Source organism: Microtus pennsylvanicus, chromosome 14, assembly GCF_037038515.1.
Source record: "Microtus pennsylvanicus isolate mMicPen1 chromosome 14, mMicPen1.hap1, whole genome shotgun sequence".
NCBI classification, from domain to species: domain Eukaryota; kingdom Metazoa; phylum Chordata; class Mammalia; order Rodentia; family Cricetidae; genus Microtus; species Microtus pennsylvanicus.
The window spans coordinates 41,282,255-41,296,664 of NC_134592.1; the positions used below are offsets into that span (position 1 = coordinate 41,282,255).

General features: G+C 45.3%; 1 protein-coding gene across 2 annotated transcripts in view; it reads right to left on the reverse strand.

Annotated features, from left to right (window-relative positions):
* The window catches only part of Hif1a (hypoxia inducible factor 1 subunit alpha), a 44,525-nt gene extending 42,535 nt beyond the window's left edge, over positions 1-1,990 (reverse strand). Inside the window, exon 1 of one of the 2 annotated variants that reach the window (XM_075948265.1) lies at positions 1,664-1,990. In XM_075948265.1, coding sequence (XP_075804380.1) covers positions 1,664-1,698 — 35 coding nt within the window. In that variant the 5' untranslated portion in view covers positions 1,699-1,990. The remainder of the gene's footprint in view (positions 1-1,663) is intronic. The other variant, XM_075948264.1, reaches the window with a different exon arrangement.
* Positions 1,991-14,410: the final 12,420 nt, after the last annotated feature.

Sequence of the window (14,410 nt, forward strand, 5' to 3'; positions counted from 1 at the left end):
CACATCTTTAAAAAACAGCACCTAAAAGTTGCTGAGTGACCCATCACTTATATGTTTATTATCTTTTAGCGATATTAAGAATCTCTATATTAAGAAATATAATCCCATCTGATCTAAAGCAGCTAACATCTTCAATGAAAAAAATTAACAGATGGGTCTGGGGAAAAACCATTTAGAACTGTGCCCAATGCACAAAAGCTAATTCACTCATTCACTATAAAATTATTTTTGATTAAAAAAATAACACTGCATATAACCAGTGGGTGTATAACTGTGTACTGTATTAAATAATTCAGCACTTAATAAGGCCAGTAAGTTGGCACTACACAATAGCAATCTACCGAACGTTTAGAGCATAGCAGCCCCATCATTTCATCAAAATCATTGTAGTCACTTCTGCAAAATTAATTGCAACTAATTCTGGTAACTCGTGGTGCTTCGTCTCGACTTGTTGGCTCACTTTAAAACATTTTCAAAGTGCTTCCTTTGGTGCATACAAACTTTCTGTGAACCTTCTATGGAGTAAGGACCAAGATAAGGGGCCCACAGAACAGCAAGAAGACGAATCAATTCTCTTCTGCTGCTATGGATAAGGGGAATTAATCTCTTCCTGAAGACTGGAAGGATTTAGCAGTACATTAAGCCAGTCTTCTAACCACAGTTCTTACTATAAACCTTCACCTCCTTACACTGATTTCCTCAAGGTTAAAATCCCGAAGAAGACAGAACTGTGTGCTGGCGGCAGGGGTCGATCTTACTACCACTAGCTGCACTCTTCATTCTAGAAGGTGCTCCTCAGACTCCAACCACAAGATGTTTCATAAACTTACAGCAAGTTTTCACGGACAATTTCTCACTTCGGATACATTTCCTGATACAATTCTTTTCAGGTGTTCCAACACATTTGCAACATTGTAACTGATGTGCTTCATTTGCTCTTATTATACACCCCCCCCCCTCCATCTCATTAAATTACCGGCCTAAGTAGAACCAAAACTAACAGTAAGCTGTTTTCAGGAGTGAAAGAGGCATATACATATTCACAAGCAACGCCCGGCCTCTCCTGTCAGGCGATGCAAGGCACAAGTTTGTAAAAACTGCAAGTTGTTTAAAATGACGCCGTTTCCCCAAATTCCCGTTACTCCGGAGGCGGCAAGTTTTCCCAGATCACAACGAGAGCCGCACGTGCAAACTAGAAAGTTAGCATCTTCGGGCCCCCGGAGCAACTCCCTAGCGTACAAAGGCGGCGGCGGCGGCCGCGGCTCAGCCAGGCGGCTCGGGGGTGGGCGTCCCAGGTCGGCCTCGACCCCAAGAAGCTGGCAGCGCGCGCAGGGTCCGCCCGGGGCCGGCTGATCGCGGCGACCGCGGAGGACAGGGGCGGCGGGAAGGCGCGGAAGCGAGAGGGGCGTACTCGGCCCTGGCCGGCTCGGCCGGATAGGCGCGCGGGGCAGGCTGGGCTGCGACGGCGCGGGGCGGGCGTCCGGGGCGGAGACCCCAGCCCCGCCGAGCGCTGGGCCCGCGACTCCCACCCCCCGCGCCAAGATGGCGACGTGGACCGCGGGGGAGCCCGGCGCGCGAGGCTGGGAGGTTGGGGGGGGGGGGGGACGGGAGGGGAGCGGAGACAAAAAAGGCCAGCCCCCGGGAACGCGGCGGCCCGGCTTACTTTTTCTTCTCGTTCTCGCCGCCGGCGCCCTCCATGGCGAATCGGTGCCCGCGGTGCCTTCCCCCGCCGGCGGCCCCCGGGCTCGCTCACGGCCTAAGCGCTGGCTCGGTCCGCACGCGCAGAGAAAGGGGCAAGTCCAGAGGCGGGGTGCGAGGCGAGACGCCCCCCCGGGACGGCGAGGCGGGAGCTGCAAGCTGCGCTCGCCGGGCTCCGGCTCGGGCTCCCAGGCGCTCCTGGGGCTCGCTTGTCAGGGCCTGGCCAGCCACTGCCCACGACGGCAGCGAGGACAGTCCTCGCGTCCCCTCAGACGAGGAGGCTCTGTGCACTGAGGCGCTGAGGCAGCGGCAGGGGGCGGGCAAGGGCGGAGGCGCGCTCGGGCGCGCGGCGAGGGGAGGGGAGCGGAGCCCAGGAGGGCGCGCGCCTCAGCCGCCGAGCCCGACGGAGGCGCGCGCCCGCGGACCCGCCTCACCTGAGCAGAGGCGGGTTCCTCGAGAGCCAATGGCGAGCGACGCAGGCGGCCAGGCCCCACCCCAGCCCACGTTGCCCTCAGCCAATCGGCAGGCGGTCAGCTGAGCCCCAGCTGGGACGCGCTGCCCCGCTCACGTGCTTGTCTGTGTGCGGCTGGGGAGGGCAGAGAAAGGGGCGAAGGGGTGCGGCTGATCCCGGGGCTGGGGACTTGGCGACTTCGGCGGCGGCGACGTCTGGCTTTGGGAGGCGCTGCTCGGGAGAGGGGGCTGCCGAGGTCCGAGCCTGGCTCGCACCGCCCTGCTGTCTGGAGTCATCTGAGGCTGGCTCGTTCCTCAGCGACGGGGCTGGACCCGGTTGCCGCCCAAGCCCTCTTGAGTTTCCAGTTGCACAAAAATTAAAAAACCCGACTTTGCGTCGTGGCAGCCAGTCCCCTAGTGTTAGAGTGGGGTCCCTCCTTTCCAGGTGACCCGGAGGCGGCTCAGGCTCTGCGCCCTGCCACAGAACAAGGGAAGTCTCCACGTCATTACGATTTTTCTGGGCCGACGTTGGATTACTGAGCGAATACAATTAAAAATTTAAAACAAATCCTTCTTGCCAAACCTCTCAAAGGAAGTGAAGTTGCAGGGCCATTTTAAAACAAACCGTCTTAAGCATTAACAAACAAGTAACAGCTTTAATAAGTGACGCCTAAGCCTGAATTGGAGTGAAAGAGGAAAGGCTTTGAGAAGACTTACTTTGTTTCCACGTTGCTTTCAAAAGAGACAAAGATAATCTTAAATGGGTACAGAAAAGGTGCAAGAGTCCTTTGAGACTGCCTTTGGTTCACTGTTTAGACTACAGGAAGGAACACCGCGTCCCCTAACCTGCAGACCTAGATAGGGGACCGCCTACCTGCTATGCAAGGAGCTATGAAATAAAACAAGCACTTTTGGTCGAGTTTTGGGAGCATAATTTAGCTAGGCCATGTCAGTATGGGCTTCTATTGTTTTATGTATCCTGAGCTCAACAAGGAACACTGCACACACACACACACACACACACACGCACGCACGCACGCACGCACATGCATGCGCGTGTGCACACAGGTATTGGGGGTACATCTGAGCCTGGATGGGGCCTCTGCTTGAGACTCTCCACCTGACACTAAATTGTTTAATACCTCATCTTTGCCTTATTAGTACATTCTTCCAATCTAACTTTGGGTTGCATATTTATGTAGGTATCTGTGGTAGATTTAAATTATATTCAAATCTAAAAGTAATGACCTCTATAAATATACATAATGTCCAAGTCTAGTAAGACAATAAACAATGCATAACGCGTCTCAATCGACCCATGAAGAGACGATTAGAGCTGGGAATATATCTCAGGAGCTCAGCAGTTTTCTAGCGTGCACAACGCCCTCCCTGGCTTCAAACAAAAAGCTAAGACTATGTAGATTGATTTTAATACTATTTTTGTTTGAAGTCTAAAACACTATACCCTTCCAAAAGAGCTATAGGAAGTATCTGAAAAGAGGAAAAGACCAAAAATATTTACTTGTCTTCCATTTGTTTTTAATCATGAAACTATTTTTTTAGCGGAACACTCTGGACTCCAGAATTCAGAGTGAGTTTGGCTATGCACGACAGTCCTCAAAACCTGATAACCCTCTTTGTGCCCCGGTTTACTCCCTTGTGAAGTGGGGATGGTATTTGGACGGTTATGGCACACGGAAAGTGCTGGAAACAATAGATGGCAATAGGAAGCCATCAAGGGATGCTGGTGGTCTTCTTTTTACCATCCCCACATTCACGTGTCTGCTAGCAGCAATGAGTTGGGCTTCTGTACTTTAACCAGTTTCGACTATTCAAAAATGCCAATCATGTTAGTGGAAATGCTTCTAGACTCTCTGACATCATAGCTTCCCGGAGCATTTCCATCTGCAGAAATGACAGTTCTAAAATCCTCAATCATTTTCTTCCTTATACTCTTAAGCAATTGTCCCTGGCCAGGGAGCATAGCTGTAGAATATAATGTTTTAAAAATAAAAATATGGACATTGTGTATTAGCAGGTCTAACTCACTTAAAAGTATTTTTTATTATTTCAAAAAGTTTAAACTGATAATTCAGTGAACAAGATATTTCTGAATATATATTACATTTTCCTCAAGCTTCCATTTTCCTGTATAAAAACATATAAGATATGATATTTTGTGTGTGACTATAAATAGATACAAACATGAAGACCAGTAATATTTAACCAAGTAGTTTAAACACAATTACAAAGATGCCGGATATGATCTCCTCGTTCAGAAAATCCTACTAACAACAGAACCCTAAAAGGCAAATTTTCTTATTGAATAAAACTAAGATCACTCTTTTTATAAACTACCTATTAACGCACGCATTTAGGTTGCTACCAAATAAGTACATGTGTGTGAACAGTCTCATTTCATCACTTCACAATCTTTACCAGTGTCCAAGGTCCACTCCAACTCACTTTGCAGAATTTGCTAAGGAGTTTAAAAGAACATTGCAAAATGACTTCATTGACCTTTAACCCGATTTGCAGTGATTCACGAGGAGTCAGAGTAAAACTGGAATTTAAATTGCTACAAAAATATGGAGCAATGAGCCTTTTGCAAGTGACATATACCAGGAGTCCACAGTTTAAAATAAAACCAACTGTGTAGGGAAGATGAGCTTTACCGAATGATTCCTGGCTTAGCATTGCCCTTTGGGGCCCTTTTCCTCCTCCTCTAACCCCTCCCCTTTTCCTGCTCCTCCTCCTCTTCTCCTTCTATGTATTTGTAACAAGAATAACAATGATAAAAGTAAATGATTCAGAAGGGATATGTTTAGAAAATTGAGGCATTAAGCATTTTTTTCTTTACGAAAATCAAAACAAAGGAAAAGATGTATTTTGTCTGAATTTATAAACAATACAAATAGAACATATAGAACAAAGAGTAACACTTCCAAAGTAACGCTTTCTAATTCAGGTAGCGACTCTCATGGAGGTCAGAGGACAACTTTCAGGAGTTGGTTCTCTCTCTCCGTCCAGAGTCACTGGGTTTGCATAACAAGTGCTTCCCCCCCCCCCCACCTGAATAGCCCAGATAGGTTTCTTTAAAAGAGAATTCACTAAGAAATGCTAAGGGTATTTCCAGTTTTCTGCTCCAAGGGAAAAGGGCATAGAACCCATGCTGGGGGTGTAACTCAGTGGTAGAGCTCTTGCCTAACTGTCCTGGGTTTGCTATTCAGTACCACCAAAACCAAACAACACCGAAAGATAAAACCCACAACTGTCACTTCCATCTTCGTGACAAGGAAAATAGTTAATCAAACTGAAATCTTTAGTTATTTAATCACGATTGAAGTCACAGAGGAACAACTGTCGGAAAAGGTTCATTTGGCCTACACTTCCAAATCACTGCTCACCATTGAAGGAAGTCAGGACGGGATCTTAAGCAGGGCAGGAACCTAGAGGCAGGAGCTGATGCAGAAGCCATGGAGGGGTGCTGCTTACGGCCTTGCTCCTCATGACTTGCTCAGCCTGTTTTCTTAGAGAACTCACAACCTCCAGCCCAGGGATGACACCACCCACAATGGGCTAGGGCCTCTCCCATCAATCACTAATTAAGAAAAATTGCCTTACAGACTTGCCTACAGGTTGATCTTAGGGAGACATTTTCTTAATTGAGTTTTCCTCCTCTCAGATGACTTCAGCTTGGGTCAAGCTGACATAAAACTATACAGCAGCACACTGGGAGCTCACAGTTTACCTGGAACCGAGCCAGAACCACAAGCCACAGGAGCACTTGAAACTGGAGTCCAGGACTCGTCCAGGCTCAGTGTAAAGCAACTTGAGAACACAAGTCCATACGCTCTCACCTATGGACTTTCCTTAGTTTTACTGTTTCAACTTGGCTGAGTTTCCCCCTAGGAACACAACCAGATCCTGATACGAAAATCTGTGAGCAATATCCTTTTGCTTTTGTCAAAAGGGGCAAGCATGCACACACACACACACACACACACACACACAGTGTGTGTATAGGAGAGAGAAGAAAGAGATTTAAAAGGAGTCCATAAGGGACAAGGGAGGGCAATGCAATATGTGCACCATGGAAGCAGTGGGAGGATCTAGTGGGAAGGAGGGAAAGCAGCTAGGGAAAGGCAACGAGGTGCTAAACAAAGCGAGATGACGCATATGTACAAGAGTGTCACAATAAAACCCCTAGGTTGTATGCCTTCCTTTAAAACACAATAGAAAATAAAGAAATAAAATAAAAATAAGAACCAAATAATTCTAGGTTTCTCCTCAACTAGGCTCAACAGCCCTCCAGAAAAAAATGATTTTATCAGTCCCTTCCCAACTGGGGCCTACAAAGTCAAACCAATCTAAGCAAATGAAAACACCAGTTCTAGTCAGTTCTGACATTGCATGTTGGAGAAAGGGAATACTCAGCTCAGAGTAACAACAGGACTGAGACCCAAGCGCAGGACAGCAGGAGAGCACACCTAGAGGAACTCAAGCCTCTCACCCTACAGTAGAGTGTTCAGGGACACCCAAAGACATCATGGCAAATGAAAACATAGATACTGGAGGAAATTTTAGTCTCTGATTGCTACAGCAGATAGTAATAGCCTAACTCTCAGTCAGACTGAAACTGTAAACTATAGGCCTGTCTACTATGTTCCTAATATAGCACATCTGTTTTAAAATAAGAAGTGCCAAGGCAAAAAGGGGAAAAAGAAAGAGGAAGGGGTTGGACAGATAGCTCAGTTGGTAAAATGCTTATGGCTCAAACATGCGGAGTTGTCTTCAATCCCACAGCCCATGCAAAAAGTGGCTTCTGTAACCCCAGAGCTGGAAGGTGGAGATAGGAGGACTCTTGGGGTTCGCTGACTAGCAAGTCCAGTTAAATTGGTGAGAGACCCTGTCTCAAAAAATAAGGTAGAGACAGCCCGAGGGAGACTCCTAATGCCAACTCATGGCCTCTGCAAGCATATGCACACCCATGCGTGTGCATCCTCCACATGTATACACACACATGCACACACACACACACACACACATGCACACACACACACACCAGCCATGGTCTGAAATGACAATCCAAACAACAGAATCAGGCTTAAACGTAAAGGAGACCAGAAAGGTAAAATAACCTGTTAATACATTAAGGACTGTCATGGAAAATATGTACAGTAGGTAATATCAGATGAGCAATGCATGCACAGTAAAGAAAGCTTAGAATAACTGCAAGTTCTGGCGATAAAAAAAAAATGCCCAAGTTGGGCTCATCAGTAGACAGACTGGACCCAGAAAAACAAAAAAAAAAAGAGAAATCCATGATTTGAAGAAGTTTTATCAATACAAACTTCTAGAACGGAAATGCCACACCAAAAAAAATAAAAAAGGAATAATTCCCAACAACTAGGCAATGACAAAATATGAAACCAAACAATGAACAACTAGAACAATGACAAAATATGAAACCAAACTGTAACAGAAGGGGGATATCGGAAGCTCGGAAATTTCAAAACCTAGTGATAAAAATCAAAACATAGATGCTGGATTCTCAGAAAAATTAACCACAAAGATTGGGAAAAAAACGCTTTGCATCCAGGAATAGTGTTTTTAATCTGGAGAATCAAAAGAAGATAAGCTAGAAAGAAAAGACTGGGAATAAAGGATGTGAGAGGAGACAGCTTATCTACACAGAAGCAAAGATGACACCACACCAACCTTTTTGTCAAAGCCATTCTAGCAAGAAGACAGTGGAATGAAAGATTTTAAAACATTGGGAGAAAAAAAAAACTCCCAATAACCCCAAATCCTATGCTTGATGACATTATCCTTCAAAAGTATAGAAGAGTCTAAGTACCTTCCTTTCTTCGAAACGAGGTCCAGGAGACCTCCTTAGGCAAGCAAAACCAAGGCCAGCTGTTGCCAGCAGACCTGCCTTGTGGGAAACGTGGAAAGATTTTGAAAATAGCACGAATCAGAAACTCGAAACCTCATAAAAAGAAAAAAGAAAAAAAACAGCAAGGCAGGGAAGCACAGACGGAACCAAGGAAAGGAAAAGAAAAGGCTTTTTTCCCCCTTACCTTTAGTTGCTCTAACACCAGAACACTAATAGGGAAAAGTATTCTGCTTTCTTGCTTTTGGAAGAGCGAGTGGAGTGAGCGCCACTGTTGTGAAAATGGATGGAAGAGAGGAACAGGAAACTGGTACAAGCTGCTCGCGTTACCAGTGAGGCAGGATAATATTTGCAAGTGGACCCAGATTAGTCATAAATGTATGTTGCAAACTCTAAGGCAACCACGAAAATTTTTGAAGTAGAATATTGGACTGGGGATATGGCTTAGTGGATAAAGAGCTTGCCGTGGAAGCATGAGGACCCAAGTTTGGGTCCCAGAACCCATGGAACAGGCAGGCAGGGCAAGGTGACACACACCTGTAACCCTAGTGTAACCCTAGATTAGGGAAGCCCAGATACTTGGATCCTGGGATCTCGCTGGCCAACTAGCCTAGACAGACAGAGATTTCCGGGCTCAGTGAGAGTCCCTGTCTCAATATTCAAAAAAATAAAAGCATGGAAAGTAGTAGAAAAAGACTCCTGGTGTCAGTCTCTGGCCTCCAGACATGCATGCAGAGGTGGGCACACGCGTGCACACACACACACACACCACACAACACCACACACACACCACACACACCACACACACATACACACACCACACACACATCACACACAACACCACACACACCACACACACACACCACACACACACACACCACACAACACCACACACACACCACACACACACCACACACACACCACACACACACACGCACACACACACCACACACACACACACGCACACACACACCACACACACACACACGCACACACACACCACACACACCACACACACACACACGCACACACACACCACACAACACCACACACACACACACCACACACACACACACCACACACACACCACACACACCACACACACCACACACACACACACCACACAACACCACACACACACTCACACACACACCACACACACACCACACACACACCACACAATACCACACACACTCACACACACACACACAACACCACACACACACTCACACACACACCACACACACATACCACACACAGACCACACAACACCACACACACACTCACACACACACACCACACACACACACCACACACACCACACACACACCACACACACACTCACACACACACACCATACACACACACCACACACACACCACACACACACCACACACACACTCACACACACACACCACACACACACTCACACACACACACCACACACACACTCACACACACACCACACACACCACACACACACCACACACACCACACACACACCACACACACACCACACACACCACACACACACCACACACCACACACACACTCACACACACACACCACACACCACACACACATACCACACACACACACCACACAACACCACACACACACACACACCACACCACACACACACTCACACACCACACACACACCACACACACACACCACACACACTACACACACACCACACACCACACACACACACTTGAGCACACACACATATAGAGAGACACCCAAAACATATTAGCCATTATAACAAGGTTACAGAATACAATTAATATAAAAAAACAATCTCTTCCATGCATAGAAAAAAATAAGCAATTAGATTTGAGTTTAAAGCAGTATCATTTATGCGTGCACTGAAGCACGGAGCTATGCCAGAGAATAAATGTAAGAAAACATGTCTATGACTTACAGGAGGCAGGCTACAAAAATCTGATGATGTAAGAAAACAAAGGAAATCTAAAGACATGGAGAGGCGCTTCACCTTGATGAAATGGGAAAATCCACCATTATTAAGAAGGCAGGTTGTTTTACCCAGCTGGTCTGTAGATTCAGGGCAGTTTAGTAAAACCTCTGACAAGTTACTTCGTGATTATCAGCAAACTAGTACTAAAGTGAATGCAGCGAAGGCCAGGACAGATACGACAGGAGAAGATGAGCAGATTCAAGAGAGTGACGCTACCTGACCAGGACCATCTATGAAACTACTGTTATCAGGACAGTGCGGTGTTGGCAAAGAACGGACAAATAGAACGAGAAGACTTGACAGCCCAGAAACAGACCCACATGAATTAGTCACTCCTCTCTGGCAAGGGAACCAAGACAACTCAGCAGGGTTTGGGGCATATGAGAGAGAAGAGGGAGTTTGTAGGAACTCCACACTTTCTGCTCAATTACTGGGTAAGCTTACATTTTCTCTATGAAACTGAGTCTAATGATTAAAGGAAAAAAAGTGAGATATTCTTTCGAGGCCAGGGTTCAAATCTTGGTTCTGCATAAAGCAGAAGACTTAAATTTGCCAAGATGAGGTCTAATAAAGCGTTTCTTTGACTGGAGATGTAAATGGTACCTGGATATCATTCTGACCTCACAGTCATCCAGGGGAATCTCAAAAGCCACAGCTAGAGAGGATTCTAGAAATGGGAGGCATAGAGAAAGGGGTGAGCGTTCCATCTTTGAAAATCATAGGTGACGGCCCTCCTGGCCCAGACACTTGCAAGTTTTCGCCATATTTCTTCACTTATAGGTTTAATTTTAAATTGCTAAGTTCACCCATTTTAAAAGTAAACAACTTCACCGTCTATCGGGTAGCATGTGAACAGAAGGAACATGTCTGTGAGTCTCTTTCCCACTTTCTGTCCTCTATCCCATACCACACCAATATGTAGATTTAGATTATGGTCTGCTATTCTAGTAAGAACCTGTTCTATTATAATCAAACGTAAGTTTAGTTTAATCTGCAAGCTCACATGCCATTTGAGAATGACTCAAGGGCCAGAACACCCTTAGGATTAGTACCGGATACACAATGCAATCTTTTTTTTTAAAGCTTTCTAAACGTGGGGTATGCATTTTGCCCATCCTGTTTTTCCACCCAAGCTCCATGATAACCCTAGGAGGTAGGAATTATGATCAGAGTATGCATCAGAAGTTAATGATTAAGCAGGTTAAAAAAAAACTAAGTTGAGGGTTAGGGAGCAGGAGAAGCAGGGTTCTGGACCATGCCACACCCTTTCCTATTCAAGCTACTGTAATAGCTGTGTTGGAAAAGTTCAAGGCTCCAGGATGTGGGGGTGTGCCCTAAAATGGTTTATCAACTATTTGACACCACTAGAACAGCAGGGTGTATTTCTGAGTGTGGTGTGCATTTGGCTAGCGGCAAATCAAAAACAGCAAATGAACAAATTCTTTCAGGAAACCAATCCGGACCTCTCTAGCTGCTATGTCCAACTCATGACAGCCCAACACAAACTCAGTTTTTAAATATTTATTTTGTTTCATTTGTGTATTTTCCTCTCTCTCTCTCTCTCTCTCTCTCTCTCTCTCTCTCTCTCTCTCTCTCTCTCTCTCTGTATGTGTGTGTGGTGTGTGCGTGTGGAGATCAGATGGTAACTTTGGGTATTGGTCTTCCCTTTCCCACCTTGTTCAAGTCAATGTCTCTCTCTGTTTATTTGCCACTGTCTATGGCAGATTGGCTGACCTGCAGGTTTCCAAGGATTGTCCTGTCTCTGCCTCTCACTTGGCTATAGGAATGCTAAGATTATGGACATCCAGTATCACGTGGGGCTTCACAAGAGTTCTGAGGGCTTGAACTCGTGTCCTTATGCTTATCTAACAACCACTTTACCACTGAGCCATCTCCCCCTGCCCCACCTATGAAAGACTATTTTCCATTGCAAGCCACAATCCGCTGCTCACATAGAGATAGTTATCTTCACATAGCTTTCTTTCTTTTTTTTTTTTTTTCTCGAGATAGGGTTTCTCTGTGGTTTTGGAGCCTGTCCTGGAACTAGCTCTTGTAGACCAGGCTGGTCTCGAACTCACAGAGATCCGCCTGCCTCTGCCTCTGGAGTGCTGGGATTAAAGGCGTGCGCCACCACCGCCCGGCCACATAGCTTTCTTTAATTGGACACTTCTGACACCAGAGCGCATGTCAGCAGCAGCAGGAGGCTGCACAAGGCTATGCCAAGACCATATGTGCTTCTGAACATTGTATGCAGATTTGACTTCATTTTCATCTTTATGTTTATTTACATTTCTCTCCACTGTGGAAGGAGCCATGCATGGTGTCCATACTTGTTTAGGTTCATATGCTTCCATTAAAAAGTTACTCTAACTTTTAAACAAGATTTATACATGTGTATGGTAATACGTGATAAAATAGATCTTTGCTTAATTGTACTTTCTGCACTCATGACATATCTTTTGCTTAATTTCTTTAACATCTATGCAGTCTGTAAGTTTGTTTAAATTGTCACACATCTCACAAGGAAACATATACATGTAAGTGGATCTGAACATCAGGCCTGTGCTATGCAAGATTGATAGCATCTGTGAGTTGATCTAGAGATAGCCTATTAATCTGAGTTTCCTGCTCTTTCCTTTATGTACAAACGATAAGGTAATACACATCATCCACATGTGAACTGATTACACAACCATATTGTTGGGTATTATCTCTTATAAGTTCACGTACGAATATAATAATTTTTAGATCAGTTTCATGTAGTTCAGGTTAGCCTCAACCCTCTGTATAGACCAGGTTGACCTTGAACTCCTGATTTTTTCACCTCCACCTCCCAAAAGTTAGGCTCACAGCCTTTGCCTCCACACCTTGCCTCTGATGAAGTGAAGTGTGGAGCTTTGAATGTAACTGGCCCACATAATCTCGTAGGGAGTAGCATTATCAGGAGGTGCGGCTTTGTTGGAGTGGGTAGGGCCTTGTTGGAGGAAGTGTGTCATTGTGAAGGCGGGCTTTGAGGTTTCGTAGACTCAGAATACCTCTCATTGTGTCAACTGATTTCCGGTTGCTTGCAAAATGTAGGACCCTCGGCTATTTCTCCAGCACCATGCCTGCAGGCATGCCGCCACGCTCCTGCCGTGATGGACTGAACCTCTGAGCTGTAAGAAAGCCCCCATACTTAAAAGTTTTCTTTATGAGTTGCTGTGGTCATGGTGTCTCCTCACACAATAGTAAACCCTAACTAAGACATCTTGATATTTATAAACAACGATTGTTTGAATTTAATTTCAAATTAAAATATGCTCTTCTAGCTGGATTTTTACATAAGACATTTTTACGGAGAGGCAAAGCTGATATAGTTTCCTCTGGGCAAGCCATATCAATTTCCTTATCTAGTTGTGAAAGCTTTCAACCTTAAATGAGTTACAAATAGAGAGACTTGCTTTCTGCAGAGTTTAAAAATTAGCTTTTACTTTCTCTAGTCTTCACTGTCCATAGAGCTAAGACTCCGAGTTTGCATCACACACAATTTTTTCAGCTGAAAAGATGCTAAATTTTTTTCATAGCAGGTGATTGACAACTTCACAATGCAGTCTGAGTCAGCTTAAATTGAATCTGAGTTTTCTTACAGTGAATTGTAAAAAGCATACTACCACGCTAGGAATCCTTTTTTAAAATTTACTTTTATTTTATGTGTATAGGTGTTCTGTCTATATGTATGTCTGTGTATTCTGTACGTGTCTGGTGCCTGCGGAGGCCAGAAGAGTGTACGGGACCCCTGGGACTGGAGTTATAGGTTGTAATCCACTGTATGGGCTCTAGGAATTGAACCCCGGTCCTCTGAAAGAGCCACCAGGGCTTGTAACCACTGAACCATCTTTCTAGCCTTCCCTTCTAAAATTTTATAATGTAGGAGGAGTTTTAAAGAATCCAATCCATCTGCTAGAATCTGAAGATGTCACCGCCATTGTACAAATTAACATTACGTAGTTGACACCAACTTGAAGCCAAACTTGAAATTTGTTCCTGTCTGTAGAGGAAAAGCGTCTTCAAGCTTTGCAAACAGTCTGCTGAACATCTGGCCAGACAGCTCTGAAAAATAAACTCCTTGTTAGATGGTGCCTGCTCCAGGACGCCTGCGCATTTTCATCCATCTCTGTTTCCATGGTACAGAGATAGCCTCCCCCTCCCCCACTCCACGTCAGACGTCAGGCAGTCAGGGGATGAAAGGTTAATAAGGAAAACTCAGAAGGAATCTTAGGACAGAAATGCTCACTTTAATAAGCTGTTTGTGTGACATCATTACTCTCCCCAAAACAACTGTGGTTTCCCATCAGGGGGAAAAAAATACTACCCAAACATTAAGAATGCCAGTGACAAGAACATCCTGA